The sequence below is a fragment of the Pseudophryne corroboree genome, chromosome 9 (assembly GCF_028390025.1).
Source record: "Pseudophryne corroboree isolate aPseCor3 chromosome 9, aPseCor3.hap2, whole genome shotgun sequence".
Classification (NCBI taxonomy): domain Eukaryota; kingdom Metazoa; phylum Chordata; class Amphibia; order Anura; family Myobatrachidae; genus Pseudophryne; species Pseudophryne corroboree.
Genome location: NC_086452.1, coordinates 396,158,107 through 396,178,758, shown reverse-complemented (window position 1 = coordinate 396,178,758; position 20,652 = coordinate 396,158,107). Strand labels below are relative to the sequence as shown.

At 44.9% G+C, this 20,652-nt stretch overlaps 1 protein-coding gene across 1 annotated transcript in view; it reads left to right on the top strand.

The window, feature by feature from the left end:
- DNAH12 (dynein axonemal heavy chain 12) overlaps positions 1-20,652 on the top strand; it is a 320,238-nt gene that overhangs the window by 171,086 nt on the left and 128,500 nt on the right. The window contains exons 33-40 of the mRNA XM_063940858.1: positions 372-455; positions 543-731; positions 962-1,081; positions 1,521-1,709; positions 4,873-5,024; positions 7,755-7,893; positions 9,417-9,583; positions 9,701-9,956. Coding sequence (XP_063796928.1) covers positions 372-455; positions 543-731; positions 962-1,081; positions 1,521-1,709; positions 4,873-5,024; positions 7,755-7,893; positions 9,417-9,583; positions 9,701-9,956 — 1,296 coding nt within the window. The remainder of the gene's footprint in view (positions 1-371; positions 456-542; positions 732-961; positions 1,082-1,520; positions 1,710-4,872; positions 5,025-7,754; positions 7,894-9,416; positions 9,584-9,700; positions 9,957-20,652) is intronic.

The following is a 20,652-nucleotide window of genomic DNA, read 5'->3' as shown; positions in this document are numbered from 1 at the left end:
AGTGATGAGCGGATTCGGTTTTACTCGGTTTTACTCGGTTCTCAAAACGGCATCTTATTGGCTATCCAAAACACGTGACATCCGTGAACCAATAAGATGCCGTTTTGAGAACCGAGTAAAACCGAGTAAAACCGAATCCGCTCATCACTAGTTTAAAGTATTTTTTTATAATTTTATCTTTCCTGTGCATCCTGTTGTTGGTGTCTTGGACCCTTCTAGTATCTGCCACCCATCGCATTGATGGCATGAGTGTAAATCACTGCTTACACTACTTACTCAATAAGTCCATCAGTTTCTTCAGGAGAGTGAAACTTGCACAATCAATAGTTGCCCCTAAATGCAAATTTTATTTTTTCTTACTTTGTTCCCAGCTGTGCTTAATGAGTGGGGAGATCATTCAGATGTCACCTCAGATGAGTCTCATCTTTGAAACAATGGACCTGTCCCAGGCATCGGTACGTTTACAGTCATCCTATAATAAGAATCTTCATCTCTGATTATAAACTTGGGAGTTTACAACATTTTAACATTTTATTCCTCAGCCTGCCACGGTCAGCCGCTGTGGTATGATTTACCTGGAACCCCAACAACTGGGCTGGGCCCCACTAGTCAAGTCTTGGCTCAACACCCTCCCTGAAGCCTTGAAGAAGAAAGAACATTTTGCTTTACTGGAGGATCTCTTTGACTGGCTCATCCGACCTCTATTACGATTCCTCAGGAAACACTGCAAGGTGCGCTTCTGATTTTTGGGATTAGCAGGGGCGGATTTAGGGGAGAGGGCACCCACAGGCACAAAATGATTGTCCAACACCCCATCTCCCCCCATCCCCCCAACAATTTTGCCTTGCTAATTTGCCCATTTGCTCACACACCATATTTTCTATTTCGGTTGTTCAGCTTCAAGACCACCCAGTGACTTTAGTGTACAGCACGTCTATAATCCATTGTTTTCCCCGGACAGGAGCTGGTGATCACCAATGATAGTAATGTGGTCATATCTCTCACCCGACTCTTTGAAATGTTGATTTTTGACACGGTGACGGAAGACCCAATTAATAAGAACATCCGTATCTGGATTATGGTAAGATCCTCATCTCATGGGCCACAAAGCTCTTACACTGCATGACCAGTGGTCAGCCTGGCTCATCTGTGTCAAAATCCTTTAGTAAGCCAAATATGCGGGGTAGATTTACTAAAGCTTCTAAAACAAACCAGTTGTGGTCTTGCCTGTACCAACCAATCAGATTTTGCCTATTTTCTAGAATGCCATAGAGAAATGATAGCTAGAATCGGATTGGTTCCTGTTGACAACACCACCATTTATCAGTTTCAGAAGCTTTTGCAAATCTACCCCATGAAGTGGACCTATTGCGTTCCTGAAAATGAGAGAAATAGGGTTCCACAAGCCAGTATTAGCAATGCATACCTGCGACATTAGAGGAAATGCATGGTAGGTGACTAAACACAGCTGTGTCTGCTGACTCATGGCCTTGATTCAGTATATGTCTTTTTTCCGCTAGGCCTGTTTTGCTTTCTCCGTGGTGTGGTCCATAGGCGGCTGCTGTGATACTGACAGTCAAGTCAAGTTTGATGCTTTTCTCAAAGAAATCCTATCAGGAAAGAATGAGCTGCACCCGATTCCGGCATCTGTGGGAAAATGGGAATGTCCATTTGATGACAAAGGCCTGGTCTATGACTATATGTATGAGGTAAAATATGTTCCAGAAACCGGACAGGACTGAGCTGACTGCTAACAACTGTCATTTTGTGTCTCTTTTATACATGGACATTCAGTGCAACATATGATGGGGCACTTGTGAAGACTGGGCAAAGGCATGGGGGCAAACATATAAACCTATCAGTGTAAATATGCAGGAATAACCTTATTTCCTACATATTGTTATTAGCATGAATGGGAGATTTTTTGTTAATACAGTAAAACTGTTTTTTTGAAGAACTTTTTTTCTTTCCCAAATACATTGTGGCATTGTCCTTTCAACAAGATACTTAGACTGGGTGCATACTTGACCGATGGATTGGCCGATCCGCCGACCGATCTAACTAATGGTAAGGTTTATGCACAAATGATCTTGTGCATACACATTTACCAATCGTCCGCCTGGTATGTTTGCAGCAGAGCCATTTGAATATGCCTGCCCAGTTGTGACATCATATTCAGTGTATTCTGCAGCCTATATATAATTTGGTCGGCAGGTCACCCATACACACAGGCAGGGGCAGATTGGGAACAAAAAGCGGCCCTGGAAAAATTTGTACTAGTGGCCCCACATGGGCAGCACCAGAGGTGTAAGGTCTAGCCATGGGCCATGGCAGCAGCACCCTCCCCCCAAGACTTTCCAGATAGTGGGCATGTCCAGCATCAAGGGGAAGTTAAAAAGAAATAAAATTAAATATTATGAGCACATTATAGGATACACCTTCAGAATTTAGGAAACTATATCATTCTTTAGAAAGATATATTTTCTTACTTATTACACCAACCGTATCCCAATCACTATTCACTCAATCTTATATGTCAGCCAAGCAGGCAGACAGAGCATACACTAGATCATCTGCAATCACAGGCTAAGTGGCAGTAATTTTCATATATGCAAATTATTTTGCATCTTATTCATTATGTCTATAAAAAGGACCACATGTCCTCAAACAAAACAGGCCCCACGGGTGCTTCGGCCCACTGGGAATCTTCCCTGTAGACCCTATGGCCAATCCGCCTCTGCACACAGGCAGATGTGCCAATAGACCTTCACGATATATCAGCATCATCCTTGCTGCAGGCCGACTTTGCTCACAGACGTATCGGCTGTATACACAAGCCAGTGGTCTAGCCGATATATCATTTGTCACCTGTATGAATTATATATATTGGCAAGTGTGTATCCAGCATTACAGTTAGAATTTCCTTTATTTGCAATACAATGGTTAAGATACCAGAGTTGAATCCTGACATATATCTCTGCCACACATACTCATTATCTCATCCTTGTACTTTTCCCTCCTGTTTTGAACACTCCCATCCCAGAGCATTCAGGGCATGTTTCCATATCATATTAGTTTAGTTGCTTCCTCACCAGGCTAGAATACGCTACATACACTGCACCCGGAAAGTATTCACAGCGCTTCACTTTTTCCACATTTTGTTATGTTACAGCCTTATTCCAAAATGGAATAAATTAATTTTTTCCCTCAAAATTCTACACACAATACCCCATAATGACAACGTGAAAAAGTTTTTTTGTAATTTTTGCAAATTTATTAAAAATAAAAAACTAAGAAATCACATGTACATAAGTATTCACAGCCTTTCCTCAATACTTTGTTGATGCACCTTTGGCAGCAATTACAGTCTCAAGTCTTTTTGAATATGATGCCACAAGCTTGGCACACCTATTTTTGGGCAGTTTTACCCATTCCTCTTTGCAGCACCTCTCAAGCTCCATCAGGTTGGATGGGAATAGTCGGTGCACAGCCATTTTCAGATCTCTCCAGAGATGTTCAATCGGTTTCAAGTTTGGGCTCTGGTTGGGCCACTCAAGGACATTCACAGAGTTGTCCTGAAACCACTCCCTTGATATCTTGGCTGTGTGCTTAGGGTCGTTGTCCTGCTGAAAGATGAACCGTCGCCCCAGTCTGAGGTCAGGAGGGCTCTGGAGCAGGTTTTCATTCAGGATGTCTCTGTACATTGCTGCATCCATCTTTCCCTCTATCCTGACTAGTCTCCCGGTTCCTGCCACTGAAAAACATCCCCACAGCATGATGCTGCAACCACCATGCTTCACCGTGGGGATGGTATTGGCCTGGTGATGAGCGGTGCCTGGTTTCCTCCAAACATGACGTCTGGTATTCACGCCAAAGAGTTCAATCTTTGTCTCATCAGGCCAGAGTATTTTGTTTCTGATGATCTGAGAGTCCTTCAGGTGCATTTTGGCAAACTCTAGGTGGGCTGCCATGTGCTTTTTACTAAGGAGTGGCTTCTGTCTGGCCACTCTACCATACAGGCCTGATTGGTGGATTGCTGCAGAGATGGTTGTCCTTCTGGAAGGTTCTCCTCCCTCCACAGAGGAATGCTGTAGCTCGGATAGAGTGACCATCGGGTTCTTGGTCACCTCCATGACTGGGGCTCTTCTCCCCCGATCGCTCAGTTTAGACGGACGGCCAGCTCTAGGAAAAGTCCTGGTGGTTCCGAACTTCTTCCATTTATGGATGATGGAGGCCACTGTACTCATTGGGACCTTAGAAGCAGCAGATATTTTTCTGTACCCTTCCCCAGATTTATTTCCCGAGACAATCCTGTCTCAGAGGTCTACAGACAATTCCTTTTACTTCATGCTTGGTTTGTGCTCAGACATGCACTGTCAAGTGTTGGACCTTATATAGACAGGTGTGTGCCTTTCAAAATCATGTTCAATTAACTGGATTTACCACAGTAAGCTGTAGGAATATCTCAAGGATGGTCAGTGGAAACAGGATGCACCTGAGCTCAATTTTGAGCTTCATGGCAAAGGCTGTGAATACTTATATACATGTGATTTCTTATTTTTTTATTTTTAATAAATTTGCAAAAATCACAAAAAAAACTTTTTTCACGTTGTCATTATGGGGTATTGTGTGTAGAATTTTGAGGGGGAAAATGAATGTATTCCATTTCGGAATAAGGCTGTAACATAACAAAATGTGGAAAAAATGAAGCGCTGTGAATACTTTTCGGATGCGCTGTATTGCATGAAAATGTCCCTAGTTTTGCTGCTATCATGATGTGTTGTCTGTGTTCTATAACTCCTCCTCATCTGCAGGAATTGTTTCCATTTCCAGAGTGTTTTAACATTTTTAAAAGCTTGTGGGTTTTTTCAGCTAAAATCCCGGGGACGCTGGATTCATTGGAATGACTTCATCAAAAGCACGACCATTGGAGACAAAAACACCAAAATTCAAGATATCATTGTACCAACAATGGACACTGTTAGATATACCTTCCTCATGAATATGTGTATCAAACACACCAAGTGAGTGTTATTTTTTTCATCCAAATGTACACACCTGAAACATCAGTCTTAAATCACTTCAGTAATACAATGTAAACAGCACAATGTATATTGAGGGTCATTCCGAGTTGATCGCTCGCTAGCTAGTTTTAGCAGCCATGCAGACGCTATGCCGCCGCCCACTGGGGAGTGTATTTTAGCTTAGCAGAAGTGCGAACACATGTGCAGCCGAGTTCTGCAAAAACTGTTTGTGCAGTTTCTGAGTAGCTCTGAACCTACTCAGCTCTGGCGATCACTTCAGCCTATTAGTGTCCGGATTTGACGTCATACACCCACCCAGCGAACGCCCAGCCACGCCTGCGTTTTTTCAGACACGCCTGTGTTTTTGCAAATACTCCCTGAAAACGGTCAGTTGACACCCAGAAACGTCTCCTTCCTGTCAATTTCTTGCGGCCGTCAGTACGACTGAAAACTTTGCTAGAACCTGTGCAAAACAACAAATGCCTTTGTACCCGTACGTCGCGTGTGCGCATTGCGGTGCATACACATAAATGCTGATTTTTAGCCTGATCGCTGCGCTGCGAACAACGGCAGCTAGCGATCAACTCGGAATGACCCCCATTATTCTGTCCTCTCTATGAGCTTCCCTGTAGCCTGAGTATAAGTTGACAGACAGCATAACCCACTTCTGTGTATCTATAATTTCAAGATAGTTGTAAAAATCTGGAGAATGGTGTTTTATTGTAGTAATGGGATTTGTGAAGTGAATTGGTAAAATATCATTGCTGATAAAAAAGGTGAGGATATAGCTGCACCTGTTTGATGGACTACATGAGGGTAAAATGGTGGGGCTGTGGTATCATATACCCATGGTGCACTGGAAAGCTTTAGTGGAAGCCTATGAGGTATGACCTAAGAGGCTCATGCAGGTGATGTTGTTCTTGCTGCTGCTGTTGCTATCTTTTGCTGCATACAGTTGCGATTATATACTAATATCGGCAGAAGCTAATTTGAGCATAGGGACACCCACTGCTGTCATATCATTTCTGTCCAACTGTGTATTATTACTGATACATCAGTACCATCGTCGCATATCGGGTCATGTCGCAGCATCTGAGTGCCTCTGAAGACGCACAGGCTGAGCTGCTCTCCAGTGATTCAGAGTGCTCTCTAGTAGCAAGTAAGATCGCAACTGCTGATTTATGCACATCCAGAAAACTCTGTCTGAACGACCATGACACAACTGCGTTTACCCAACTACTCCCCGTTCCCACCCTCAAACACTGTCTTCCTATCACTCACTTTGAGACTACTTCCTCGATGTGAACGCAATCGCAAGTCAGTCGCTGCGCATGCGCACTGCGGCTCAGACACATGTGCAGTAAAACATCGAACGAGGTGTGTACAATAGCCGCTTTGCAACCGTATTTCAGTGAGCCTCAAAGTTAATATGAGGCTGACCGGTAGGTGGAGCTTACAGAGAATAAGTTCATACAACACACATTAAGTGATGCTGAAGGCCTGACCAGGGCCGTGAAGTACTTGTGGGCTTGGTTAAACCTGGTAGATGTGGCCACACCCCCTCTCCAAAAATTAGAAAGTATTTGTAATTTGGGGTGTCACGAAGCTGCACCGCTCACTCAGCATGTGGGTGCGCTGGGTGGATCACCCCCCACTATCTGTAAAAAACCCCACTAGGTCATCCAGAGGTAGTGCTGGGGAGTCCATATGACTAGTGGAGTGGGTGAGCCAGGATCCACCCTACACCCAGCATACAGATGTTTCCACAGCATTAAAGTTGCTCTGGACAATTAACAGGTGTGTGGAGGGGGGAGTCGGTGTGCATTTCCCTAGTCCAGCTGTCCATCCCTGGCCATGGGGACCGAGCACTGCGCCTCCAGCGGGCATCATGACAAGACATGGGCTCACCTGACACAGTCACTCCCAAGCAGAGGCGTAGCTATACCAATGCACAATCCCCATGAGGCCCCCCTGGCTGACTGCACAGACCGACCCCCTCCCACCGCGGACTACTCACAAACACCGAAGTCCCCCCCCCCCCCCCCCCAACCCACCCCGTGCTGCAGCTGTGTGATAGAGATGGCCATCAATTATCAATGCTTCATAATCATCAATAGTTTATGGCTGATGTCGAAATGCTTTTGCCATCGATGGGTGCAACCAGATGGTTTCCCTCCATCGATGGCAGAGCATAACCAAATAATTTTTTATTTTATTTTTTACAAGGTGTCAGCACACGAAGAATAGCTCTGCTCCCTGATACCCACAAAGTCGCCCTCCCCCCCGTAGGTTCTGATTAGCTCACGGGCCATTCAGTCAAAGAGTAGGGATGACTATCGGTTGGTTAAACTATCTATGGTCATCCATTGTATATTTGGCAAAAATCGATGGCCACTCGCCATATAACAATCAATGGTAATCATCTATGGTAATAACACCGATGGCCCTCTGTACTGTGTGAAGAGAAGTGTTGTAGCCAATTCCTCTCCCGTGGATCTGTCCCTGACTCACACAGAGCTCAGCACACAGCACCATAAAGGGGAGCAATTTCCCCCTCAGCAGCTGGCCTGGGCCCCTCCAACCACACACACACACACACACACACACACACACACACACACACACACACACACACACACACACACACACACACACACACACACACTTCTTGGCGCCACTGGGCCTGACATATACTTTTGGTAACCAACCAATTATTCTTTCTTTCCATAGACCTTTATTATTTGTGGGGCCGACTGGAACGGGTAAATCTGTTTATGTTAAGGACAAATTAATGAACAATTTGGACAAAGATAAATTCTTTCCCTTCTTCATCAATTTTTCTGCCCGAACCAGTGCCAATCAGACTCAGGTATGTGTAGTTGTGTTTCAGAGTCTATCTTTGTTCTGTCTATTCTAAGTGGACGTCCACACCATATTCCAACCTGGTGTTAAAGAATGTCTGTCGCAGGGTTAAGGGCCTGATTCAGAGGTAGACGCTAATGCAATTGCAACTGACTGCGCCTTTATGCTAGTGCTGCAGCTGTTGGAATTCGTACAGAGACGCCCACCGACTGCATGTCTAATAGGCCGCTGTGTGTAAAAAGTCGCTGAACATTAGAGCAACCCCCGTTATTACCCAGAAAGCCCACTGTAATACCAGTTCTCTGCATCCAAAATCACACTGCATACCCCAGGAGTATTCATTGGAATGCAAGCGCATTACAAATACATTGGACATTGGCCCTCATTCCGAGTTGTTCGCTCGCTAGCTGTTTTTAGCAGCAGTGCAAACGCTAAGCCACCGCCCTCTGGGAGTGTATCTTAGCTTAGCAGAAGTGCGAACGAAAGGATCGCTGCGCTGCTACAAAAAAAGATTGTGCAGTTTCAGAGTAGCTCGAGACTTACTTCTAGCTAGCGAACACTTCAGACTGTTTAGTTCCTGTTTTGATGTCACAAACACACCCTGCGTTCGGCCAACCACGCCTCCGTTTCCCCAGCCACACCTGCGTTTTTATCTGGCACGTCTGCGTTTTTCCGCACACTCCCTGTCAGGTGACACCCAGAAATACCCACTTCCTGTCAGTCACTCTGCGGCGAGTAGTGCGACTGAAAAGCGTTGCTAGACCTTGTGTGAAATGTCGGCTTTTGTGAAAGTACGACGCACGTGCGCACTGCGCCCCATACGCATGCGCAGAATTGCTGTTTTTTGACCTAATCGCTGCGCTGCGAACGGCAGCTAGCGATCAACTCGGAATGACCCCCATTGGACATGCAAACATTGCGTATCTTTGAATATAATATATATTTTTATCTCAGCAAAGTTACTATTGCTAAAACTGGGCATACTGTACATATACACGACCTGGCCAACCTGTAGCTTTCCAGATGTTGTGAAACTACAAGTCCCTGCATGCCTTGCCACAGTTTTGCTATTCTGGAGTGCTAAAACTGTGGCAGGGCATGCTGGGATGTGTAGTTTTACAACAGCTGGACAACCACAGGTTGGTTTGGCCTACTCTATACAATTTATCTGGCAGCTCATCTGCCAGATCTGGCTGGTTGGAATGAAAATCTGGTAATGGATGATTGCAAGTGACAATTGACTGTTCCCAAACACTGGAAAACAGACAAAACCTGTCGGTCAGACAAATTGGTTAACTCACGGATTTAACCAATTTGTATTAACAGTTTGTCTGTTTTCCAGTGTTTGGGAGCAAATGGTCACTTGTCACTTGCTCTCATCCATTACCAGTTTTTCAGTCTAACCACCAGATCTGGCAGATGATCTACAAGATAATTGTATAGTTTATGCTCGGCTTAAGTTAAGTGCATATTGGAATCATATGGGTTATTGTTTCAGTATTTGTATTAATCTGTCAACAACTGTTTTAGAATATTGTTATGGACAGACTGGATAAAAGACGCAAAGGAGTGTATGGACCTCAGATGGGGAAGAAATGTGTCATATTCGTGGATGATATGAATATGCCGGCTTTAGAAAAATATGGTGCACAGCCACCTATTGAGCTTTTGCGACAGTTCTTCGACCACGGGAACTGGTAATTTTTATAACAAAATCATATTTAGCTGATGCTGTTTGTATGTTATTCCTTCTTTCCATTTAAAAGCTATTCTTGAAAGAAAAAAAATGTTTTAAATGTTTTCGCAACCTTAAGGTACGACTTGAAGGACACCTCCAAAATCACACTAGTAGATGTCCAGCTGATTGCAGCAATGGGCCCCCCTGGTGGTGGAAGGAATGCAGTGACCCCGCGGTTCTTGCGTCATTTTAACATTTGCACAATCAATGCCTTCAGCGATGAGACAATGGTCCGCATCTTCTCTGCTGTCGTGGCTTTCTACCTAAGAAACAATGAGTTTTCTCCTGAGTTCTTTACAGTTGGAACCCAAATTGTCAACAGCACAATGGAGGTGAGGAAGTTTCCACAGATATTTATTCATTATTATTTATTACAGTTATTTACAGTTATTTATATACCGGGAATATTTGGCTATTCGCATCAATCCCTATCATATACACATATACATACACACTAGGGTTCAGTTTTGTCGGAAGCTAAGGAACCTACCAGTACATGTCTAATTGGCTTGTGGGTGCAAACCCACTCAATCATGGGGAGAACATACAAACTCCACATAGTTAGGGCCATGGTGGGAACCCATCCATGCTGCCCATATTTAAATGTAATACCCAGATATCTGTGACACAAAATCTACAGCAAATGTTGAACTTATTATGTGATATGATGAAGATTCTCTTTTGCAGTAAAGGTCTTTTGCACATGTGACAATGTGCAGGGCTGTAACTAGGGTATACTGTCGGTAAGGTGCAGGGTTCTGCGGGGGTGGGGGGGGTATAGAAGATCTACAGTAATTAGATAGAAAGTCATTAGGTCAACCCCATTTGGTCAACATGCAACAGGTCGACAGGGTCAAAAGGTCAACAGGTAAAAGGTAGATGGTTGATACGGTCAACCGGTACAAATGGTCAACACAAAAATGGTCAACACAGATGTTTTTATGGCTTTTTTGTGTCATTTTGTATGTTCCATAATATTATTATTATTATTAACAGTTTCTTATAAAGCGCAGCATATTCCGTTGCGCTTTACAATTAGAACAACAGTAACAGAACAAAACTGGGTAAAAACAGACAGACAGAGGTAGGAAGGCCCTGCTTACAAGCTTACAATCTATCGGGAAATAGGCATAGATACACAAAGATAGATGCTATCTATTGCATAATGGTCCACCAGATTGCTAGGTTCTTAATGGGTTGTATGATGATACCCCGCAATGTTGGCCAAGTGTCAGGAGGGTGTGAGAGTAAAGAAAGACAAAATATGTGATGTTATGTATACTGTACAGAGAGGATGTAATTAGATAGTGAGAGAAATTAAAGTTATGTGGGTGGGTCTGGAATTTGATAGGCTTGTCTGAAGAGGTGAGTTTTCAGGGAACGTTTAAAGGTTTGGAGACTAGAGGCGAGTCTTGTTGTGCATGGGACGGCATTCCACAGAGTGGGTGAAGCCCGGATAATGTCCTGTAATTTTGAGCGTGAACAAGTAATGCGTGTGGATGAGAGACATAGATCTTGTGCAGAGCGGAGAGGTCGGGTAGGGAGATATTTGAGATGAGTGAAGAGATGTATGTTGGTGCAGTTTGGTTAATAGCCTTGTATGTCAGTAAAAGTATTTATATTTAATACGGTAGAATACCGTTAACCAATGAAGGGACTGACAGAGCGGATCTGCAGACTATGAACGTCTAGCGAGGAAGATTAGCCTCGCAGCTGCATTCAATATGGATTGTAGTGGTGAGAGCCTATGTTTGGGAAGACCGTTCAGGAGACTATTACAATAATCAGTGCGGGAGATAATGAGAGCATGGATTAGAGTTTTTGCTGTGTCTTGTGTAAGATATGGTCGTATTTTGGATATGTTTCTTAGATGTATGTAACATGATCTTGAGACAGATTAAATGTGGGGAACAAAGGACAGTTCAGAGTCAAGAATGACACCTAGGCAGCGAGCTTGTGGGATAGGGATGATTGCCGAGTTCTCAACAGTGATAGAGATATCAGGTTGGAAACTACTATTGGCCGGTGGAATTATAATTAATTCTGTTTTGGAAATATTAAGTTTGAGGTGGCGAGATGTCATCCAAGATGAAATGGCAGAAAGGCATTCAGTGACACGGTCCAATACAGATGGTGACAAATCAGGGAAGGATAGGTAACATAGTATCTAAGGTTGAAAAAAGACAATTGTCCATCGAGTTCAACCTATTTGTGGTCTCCTATGCACGATTATTTTGTATACAATTTTGACTGAAGTTGATGACTGCCGTTACATTTTACCCCTATTTTTTATAATAACCATAGTGCGTGACTATGCCCCGTAACCCTGGATATCCTTATCCATTAGGAATTTATCTAACCCATTCTTAAAGGTGTTGACTGAGTCGGCCATTACAACTCCCTCACGCAGGGAATTCCAAACACGTATCGTCCTTACCGTAAAAAAGCCTTTACGCTGTATTATGCGGAATCTCCTCTCCTCTAACCTGAGCGAGTGTCCACAAGTTCTCTGTGTTGATCTAACCAAAAACAGGTCCTGCGCAAGATCTGTATATTGTCCCCTTATATATTTGTAAATGTTGATCATGTCCCCTCTTAATCTCCTCTTTTCCAGTGTAAACATGCCTAGTCTTGCAAGCTTTTCCTCGTATTCCAGCGTCTCCATACCCTTAATTAGTTTGGTCGCCCGCCTTTGAACCTTTTCTAGCTCCAGGATATCCTTTTTGTAGTAAGGTGCCCAGAATTGTACACAGTATTCAAGGTGTGGCCTCACAAGTGATTTATATAACGGGAGTATAATACTCTCGTCCCTAGCATCAATTCCCCGTTTTATGCATGCTAATATCTTATTAGCCTTCTTTGCTGCAGTCCTACTTTGGGTACTACTGCTTAGTTTGCTATCTATGAGGACACCTAAGTCCTTTTCCAGTACAGAGTCCCCTAATTTTACCCCATTTAGTAGGTAGGTGTTATTTTTGTTCTTGTTACCACAGTGCATTACCTTACACTTGTCTGTATTGAAGCGCATTCTCCATTTCGCTGCCCAAGCTTCTAATTTAACTAAGTCATTCTGAAGCGACTCAGCATCCCCCTCCGCATTTATAACTTTACACAATTTGGTATCATCTGCAAAAATTTACACCATGCTCTCTAGACCTTCAGTTAGGTCGTTAATGAAAATATTGAACAATAGCGGTCCTAATACTGAGCCTTGCGGCACACCACTTAGCACTTCAGTCCAAGTTGAAAAAGATCCATTAAACACAACGCGCTACTCCCTATTATCTAACCAGTTTTTGACCCACGTGCATATTGTGCTTCCTAGCCCTGATTCTTGTAGATTTAAGTATCATCCGCATACAAATGGTACTGAAATCCGAAAGAGTTGATTAGTTTGCTAAGAGTTGTGGTATAGATAGAGAAAAGCAGAGGACCTTAGACTGAGCCTTGTGGTACTCCAACTGAGAGAGGTAGCAAAGAGGAGGTGAAATCAGAGAAACGAACACTGGAGGAGCGATTAGGTAGGTAGGATGAAAACCAAGAAAGGGCTGTGTCCTGAATATCTTGGGATTGTAGTGTTTGTATGAGAAGAGAGTGGTCAACAGTATCAAAAGCAGCAGAGAGATCAAGGAGAATTAGTAGAGAGTAATGTCCTTTAGATTTATCAGTGACCAAATCATTCACTACCTTAGTCAGTGCTGTCTCTGCGGAGTGTTGGGCACGAAATCCTGACTGAAGTGGGTCCAGTAGGCTGTGTGAGTTAAGAAAGTGTGTGAGGCGAGTGTAGGCAAGTCTCTCAAGTAGCTTGGAGGGGCATGGGAGCTGAGAGATGGGACGGTAGTTTGAGAGAGAGTTAGGGTCAGAGTTTTGTTTTATCAGAATGGGAGTAATCACTGTATGCTTGTATAGAGAAGGAAAGATACCAGTAGACAGGGAGAGATTACAGATTTTCGTTAAGGTTGGGATGAGCACAGCAGACAGAGCTTTACTAATTTGTGAGGGTATAGAGTCAAGGGGAGAGGTATTAGAGTAGGCAGATAAAAAGAGCGCAGATACTTCATCTTCATTTGTAGGATCAAAGGAAGAGAAGGTGTTAGAGGGTTCAGGCAGGGAATTGAGCAGGTCACTGGCTGTGGAAGAGCATACCATTTCATTTCGGATCTTGTCAATCTTGTCCTTGAAATAGGAAGCAAGATCTTGCGCGCTGAAAGTGGCTGGTGGGTTGGGTGAGGGAGGGACAAGAAGTGATTTAAATGTATTAAAAAGTCACTTGGGGTTAGAGGCTTGAGCAGAGATGAAGGTTGAAAATATGTTTGTTTGGCAGTGTCCAGAGCATTACAATAAGTGTGGTAGGTGGTCTTATATGTGAGAAAGTCATTTGAATTACGAGATTTACGCCACTGGCGTTCTACTTTACGGGAGAGTTTTTGTAGGTGTCTAGTGTATTTAGAATGCCACGGTTGACATCTAAGTCTACGTGGAGTGTGATGGGTAGCTGGAGCCACTTCATCAAGTGCTGTTTCTAGAGTTTGGTTAAGGTGTGACACAGCAGTCTCAAGAGAGGTGAATGTAGAAATTGGTGAGAGCAGTGGTTGCAGAGAGGTAGATAATTGTTGAAAATTTATAGCGTTAATATTTCTGCGGGTTAGAGGTGTCTTTGTAGACTTCAGGGACATTGAGTTTGAAGTAATGGAGGAGAGCATGCAGGTGATAAGGTTGTGATCTGAGAGAGGGAAAGGAATGTTAGTGAGTTCAGAAACAGAGCATAGTCTGGTGAATACAAGATCAAGGCAGTGGCCCTCCTGATGAGTAGGGCAGAGCCGGCCATAGGCATAGGCAAACTAGGCAATTGCCTAGGGCATTTGATATGCCTAGGGGCATCAGCAGCTTCTGCTGATTAAAATGATATGTGGCATGCCTATATTCTGTGTGTAGCATTTCATATGCAGATACAGCCACAGTCTCACACAGTATATAGGCATGCTGCATATAATTTTAATCAGTAAAAGCTGCTTGTGCATCCTAGCCACATAGCAATGCAAATAAGATGCATTTTCATTAAAAAAAATGTGCCAGATGTTAGCATTGAGGCAATATTTGTGAGGACACATCTGTATCCAAGAATAGGCAGAGGTCACAGTGTTAGTGGCAGTGTGATTGCTGTGTGCATGTGAGTGGGTTGGTTGTGCAGTAGTGTTCGGAATATGTGTAAGGAGCATTATGTGTGTCATGTAAAATGCATTAATAATGTGCAACATATGTGTAAGGGGCACTATGCGTGTCATTATGTGTATAATGGCATTAATAATGTGCGGCATATGTGTAAAAGGGTACTACTGTATGTGTGTCATTATGTGTATAGGGGCACTAATGTGCAGCAAATCTGTAGGGGGCACTATGTGTGTCATTGTGTATAAGGGCATTAATAATGTGTGGCTTATGTGTAAGGGACATTATGTGTAAAAGGGCATTTATAAAGGTTGTCATAATGTGTAAGGCGCATTATGTTTATAAGGACATTAATAATGTGTCTCATATGTGTAAGGGGCATTACTGTGTGGAATTATGTGTATAAATGCATTACTTATGTGTGGCATTATGTGTATAAGGTGCTCTACTATGTGGCGTTGCATATAGAAATGGCACTACTGTATCATCTAATGTGAATAAAGAGCAATATGGTGTGGTGTAATGTGAATAAGGAGCAATTCAGTGTGATGTAATATGAATAAGGGGCTCTACTGTGAGTAGTAATGTTTATAAGGTAACGTGATACTACTGTGGGATGTAATATGAATTATGAACACTATCGTAAGATAAAATGTGAATGAAGTTGCAGTACTGTGTGGCGTAATTGGAATTGGGGTTACTATTGTGTGGCCATGCCCCTTGCCAGCAAGAACACACTCCTTTTTGGGGTGTGCGCCAAATGTGCAAACTGTCCCTATTTAAAATATAGGGGGAACAAACACCAAAATAAGGACTGCTATGGGTGAGGGGTGATGGTGCTGGGAAAGAGGTTCAAGGTCAGAGGCGGAACCAGCGGTGGTGCTAGGGGGGCACCAGCCAAAATCTTGCCTAGGGCATCATATTGGTTAGGGCCGGCTCTGGAGTAGGGGAGTCAGTCCATTGGGAGAGGCCAAGAGAGGAGGTTAGAGAGAGTAGTTTAGGGGAATGGGGAGATTGTGGACTGTCAATAGATATAATATGTGACCACAATGTAATGCGTACCCTCGCCAAACTCGGGGCAAAGTTATTATTCCCATTAGTAGTCCACATGAATGGAAAACTAAGCAAAAGTTGTAAGACGTAAACCCCCCCCCAAAAAAAAACAACAACAACCCAACAACCTTGTGCCGGCCGTTGCCATGTTGACCTTTTGTACCTGCCAACTTTAAGTACTGTCTACCTTTTACCTGTCGACCTTTTAACCCTGTCAACGTTTTAACCCTATCGACTTAATGCATGTCAACCATATGGGGCTGACCTATTGACTGTCTACCAAGACACTATCTATCTATACATTGGAACCCCTATGTGGACTAGAGATGTGCACTTGAAATTTTTCGGGTTTTGTGTTTTGGTTTTGGGTTCGGTTCCGCGGCCGTGTTTTGGGTTCGACCGCGTTTTGGCAAAACCTCACCGAATTTTTTTTGTCGGATTCGGGTGTGTTTTGGATTCGGGTGTTTTTTTTAAAAAACACTAAAAAACACCTTAAATCATAGAATTTGGGGGTCATTTTGATCCCAAAGTATTATTAACCTCAAAAACCATAATTTCCACTCATTTTCAGTCTATTCTGAATACCTCACACCTCACAATATTATTTTTAGTCCTAAAATTTGCACCTAGGTCGCTGGATGACTAACCTAAGCGACCCTAGTGGCCGACACAAACACCGTGCCCATCTAGGAGTGGCACTGCAGTGTCACGCAGGATGGCCCTTCCAAAAAACCCTCCCCAAACAGCACATGACGCAAAGAAAAAAAGAGGCGCAATGAGGTAGCTGTGTGAGTAAGATAAGCGACCCTAGTGGCCGACACAAACACCGGGCCCATCTAGGAGTGGCACTGCAGTGTCACGCAGGATGGCCCTTCCAAAAAACCCTCCCCAAACAGCACATGACGCAAAGAATAAAAGAGGCGCAATGAGGTAGCTGTGTGAGTAAGATAAGCGACCCTAGTGGCCGACACAAACACCGGGCCCATCTAGGAGTGGCACTGCAGTGTCACGCAGGATGGCCCTTCCAAAAAACCCTCCCCAAACAGCACATGACGCAAAGAAAAAAAAAGGCGCAATGAGGTAGCTGTGTGAGTAAGATAAGCGACCCTAGTGGCCGAAACAAACACCGTGCCCATCTAGGAGTGGCACTGCAGTGTCACGCAGGATGGCCCTTCCAAAAAACCCTCCCCAAACAGCACATGACGCAAAGAAAAAAAGAGGCGCAATGAGGTAGTTGTGTGAGTAAGATAAGCGACCGTAGTGGCCGACACAAACACCGTGCCCATCTAGGAGTGGCACTGCAGTGTCACGCAGGATGGCCCTTCCAAAAAACCCTCCCCAAACAGCACATGACGCAAAGAAAAAAAGAGGCGCAATGAGGTAGCTGTGTGAGTAAGATAAGCGACCCTAGTGGCCGACACAAACACCGGGCCCATCTAGGAGTGGCACTGCAGTGTCACGCAGGATGGCCCTTCCAAAAAACCCTCCCCAAACAGCACATGACGCAAAGAAAAAAAGAGGCGCAATGAGGTAGCTGTGTGAGTAAGATAAGCGACCCTAGTGGCCGACACAAACACCGGGCCCATCTAGGAGTGGCACTGCAGTGTCACGCAGGATGGCCCTTCCAAAAAACCCTCCCCAAACAGCACATGACGCAAAGAAAAAAAGAGGCGCAATGAGGTAGCTGTGTGAGTAAGATAAGCGACCCTAGTGGCCGACACAAACACGGGGCCCATCTAGGAGTGGCACTGCAGTGTCACGCAGGATGGCCCTTCCAAAAAACCCTCCCCAAACAGCACATGACGCAAAGAAAAAAAGAGGCGCAATGAGGTAGCTGTGTGAGTAAGATAAGCGACCCTAGTGGCCGACACAAACACCGGGCCCATCTAGGAGTGGCACTGCAGTGTCACGCAGGATGGCCCTTCCAAAAAACCCTCCCCAAACAGCACATGATGCAAAGAAAAAAAGAGGCGCAATGAGGTAGCTGTGTGAGTAAGATAAGCGACCCTAGTGGCCGACACAAACACCGGGCCCATCTAGGAGTGGCACTGCAGTGTCACGCAGGATGGCCCTTCCAAAAAACCCTCCCCAAACAGCACATGACGCAAAGAAAAAAAGAGGCGCAATGAGGTAGCTGTGTGAGTAAGATAAGCGACCCTAGTGGCCGACACAAACACCGGGCCCATCTAGGAGTGGCACTGCAGTGTCACGCAGGATGGCCCTTCCAAAAAACATTCCACAAACAGCACATGACGCAAAGAAAAATTAAAGAAAAAAGAGGTGCAAGATGGAATTGTCCTTGGGCCCTCCCACCCACCCTTATGTTGTATAAACAGGACATGCACACTTTAACCAACCCATCATTTCAGTGACAGGGTCTGCCACACGACTGTGACTGAAATGACGGGTTGGTTTGGACCCCCACCAAAAAAGAAGCAATTAATCTCTCCTTGCACAAACTGGCTCTACAGAGGCAAGATGTCCACCTCATCATCATCCTCCGATATATCACCGTGTACATCCCCCTCCTCACAGATTATCAATTCGTCCCCACTGGAATCCACCATCTCAGCTCCCTGTGTACTTTGTGGAGGCAATTGCTGCTGGTCAATGTCTCCACGGAGGAATTGATTATAATTAATTTTAATGAACATCATCTTCTCCACATTTTCTGGATGTAACCTCGTACGCCGATTGCTGACAAGGTGAGCGGCGGCACTAAACACTCTTTCGGAGTACACACTTGTGGGAGGGCAACTTAGGTAGAATAAAGCTAGTTTGTGCAAGGGCCTCCAAATTGCCTCTTTTTCCTGCCAGTATAAGTACGGACTGTGTGACGTGCCTACTTGGATGCGGTCACTCATATAATCCTCCACCATTCTTTCAATGGTGAGAGAATCATATGCAGTGACAGTAGACGACATGTCCGTAATCGTTGTCAGGTCCTTCAGTCCGGACCAGATGTCAGCATCAGCAGTCGCTCCAGACTGCCCTGCATCACCGCCAGCGGGTGGGCTCGGAATTCTGAGCCTTTTCCTCGCACCCCCAGTTGCGGGAGAATGTGAAGGAGGAGATGTTGACAGGTCGCGTTCCGCTTGACTTGACAATTTTCTCACCAGCAGGTCTTTCAACCCCAGCAGACTTGTGTCTGCCGGAAAGAGAGATCCAAGGTAGGCTTTAAATCTAGGATCGAGCACGGTGGCCAAAATGTAGTGCTCTGATTTCAACAGATTGACCACCCGTGAATCCTTGTTAAGCGAATTAAGGGCTCCATCCACAAGTCCCACATGCCTAGCGGAATCGCTCCGTGTTAGCTCCTCCTTCAATGTCTCCAGCTTCTTCTGCAAAAGCCTGATGAGGGGAATGACCTGACTCAGGCTGGCAGTGTCTGAACTGACTTCACGTGTGGCAAGTTCAAAGGGCATCAGAACCTTGCACAACGTTGAAATCATTCTCCACTGCGCTTGAGACAGGTGCATTCCACCTCCTATATCGTGCTCAATTGTATAGGCTTGAATGGCCTTTTGCTGCTCCTCCAACCTCTGAAGCATATAGAGGGTTGAATTCCACCTCGTTACCACTTCTTGCTTCAGATGATGGCAGGGCAGGTTCAGTAGTTTTTGGTGGTGCTCCAGTCTTCTGTACGTGGTGCCTGTACGCCGAAAGTGTCCCGCAATTCTTCTGGCCACCGACAGCATCTCTTGCACGCCCCTGTCGTTTTTTTAAAAATTCTGCACCACCAAATTCAAGGTATGTGCAAAACATGGGACGTGCTGGAATTTGCCCATATTTAATGCACACACAATATTGCTGGCGTTGTCCGATGCCACAAATCCACAGGAGAGTCCAATTGGGGTAAGCCATTCCGCGATGATCTTCCTCAGTTGCCGTAAGAGGTTTTCAGCTGTGTGCGTATTCTGGAAAGCGGTGATACAAAGCGTAGCCTGCCTAGGAAAGAGTTGGCGTTTGCGAGATGCTGCTACTGGTGCCGCCGCTGCTGTTCTTGCGGCGGGAGTCCATACATCTACCCAGTGGGCTGTCACAGTCATATAGTCCTGACCCTGCCCTGCTCCACTTGTCCACATGTCCGTGGTTAAGTGGACATTGGGTACAGCTGCATTTTTTAGGACACTGGTGAGTCTTTTTCTGAGGTCTGTGTACATTTTCGGTATCGCCTGCCTAGAGAAGTGGAACCTAGATGGTATTTGGTAACGGGGGCACACTACCTCAAGAAATTGTGTAGTTCCCTGTGAACTAACGGCGGATACCGGACGCACGTCTAACACCAACATAGTTGTCAAGGCCTCAGTTATCCGCTTTGCAGCAGGATGACTGCTGTGATATTTCATCTTCCTCGCAAAGGACTGTTGGACAGTCAATTGCTTACTGGAAGTAGTACAAGTGGTCTTCCGACTTCCCCTCTGGGATGACCATCGACTCCCAGCAGCAACAACAGCAGCGCCAGCAGCAGTAGGCGTTACACGCAAGGATGCATCGGAGGAATCCCAGGCAGGAGAGGAATCATCAGAATTGCCAGTGACATGGCCTGCAGGACTATTGGCATTCCTGGGGAAGGAGGAAATTGACACTGAGGGAGTTGGTGGGGTGGTTTGCGTGAGCTTGGTTACAAGAGGAAGGGATTTACTGGTCAGTGGACTGCTTCCGCTGTCACCCAAAGTTTTTGAACTTGTCACTGACTTATTATGAATGCGCTGCAGGTGACGTATAAGGGAGGATGTTCCGAGGTGGTTAACGTCCTTACCCCTACTTATTACAGCTTGACAAAGGCAACACACGGCTTGACAC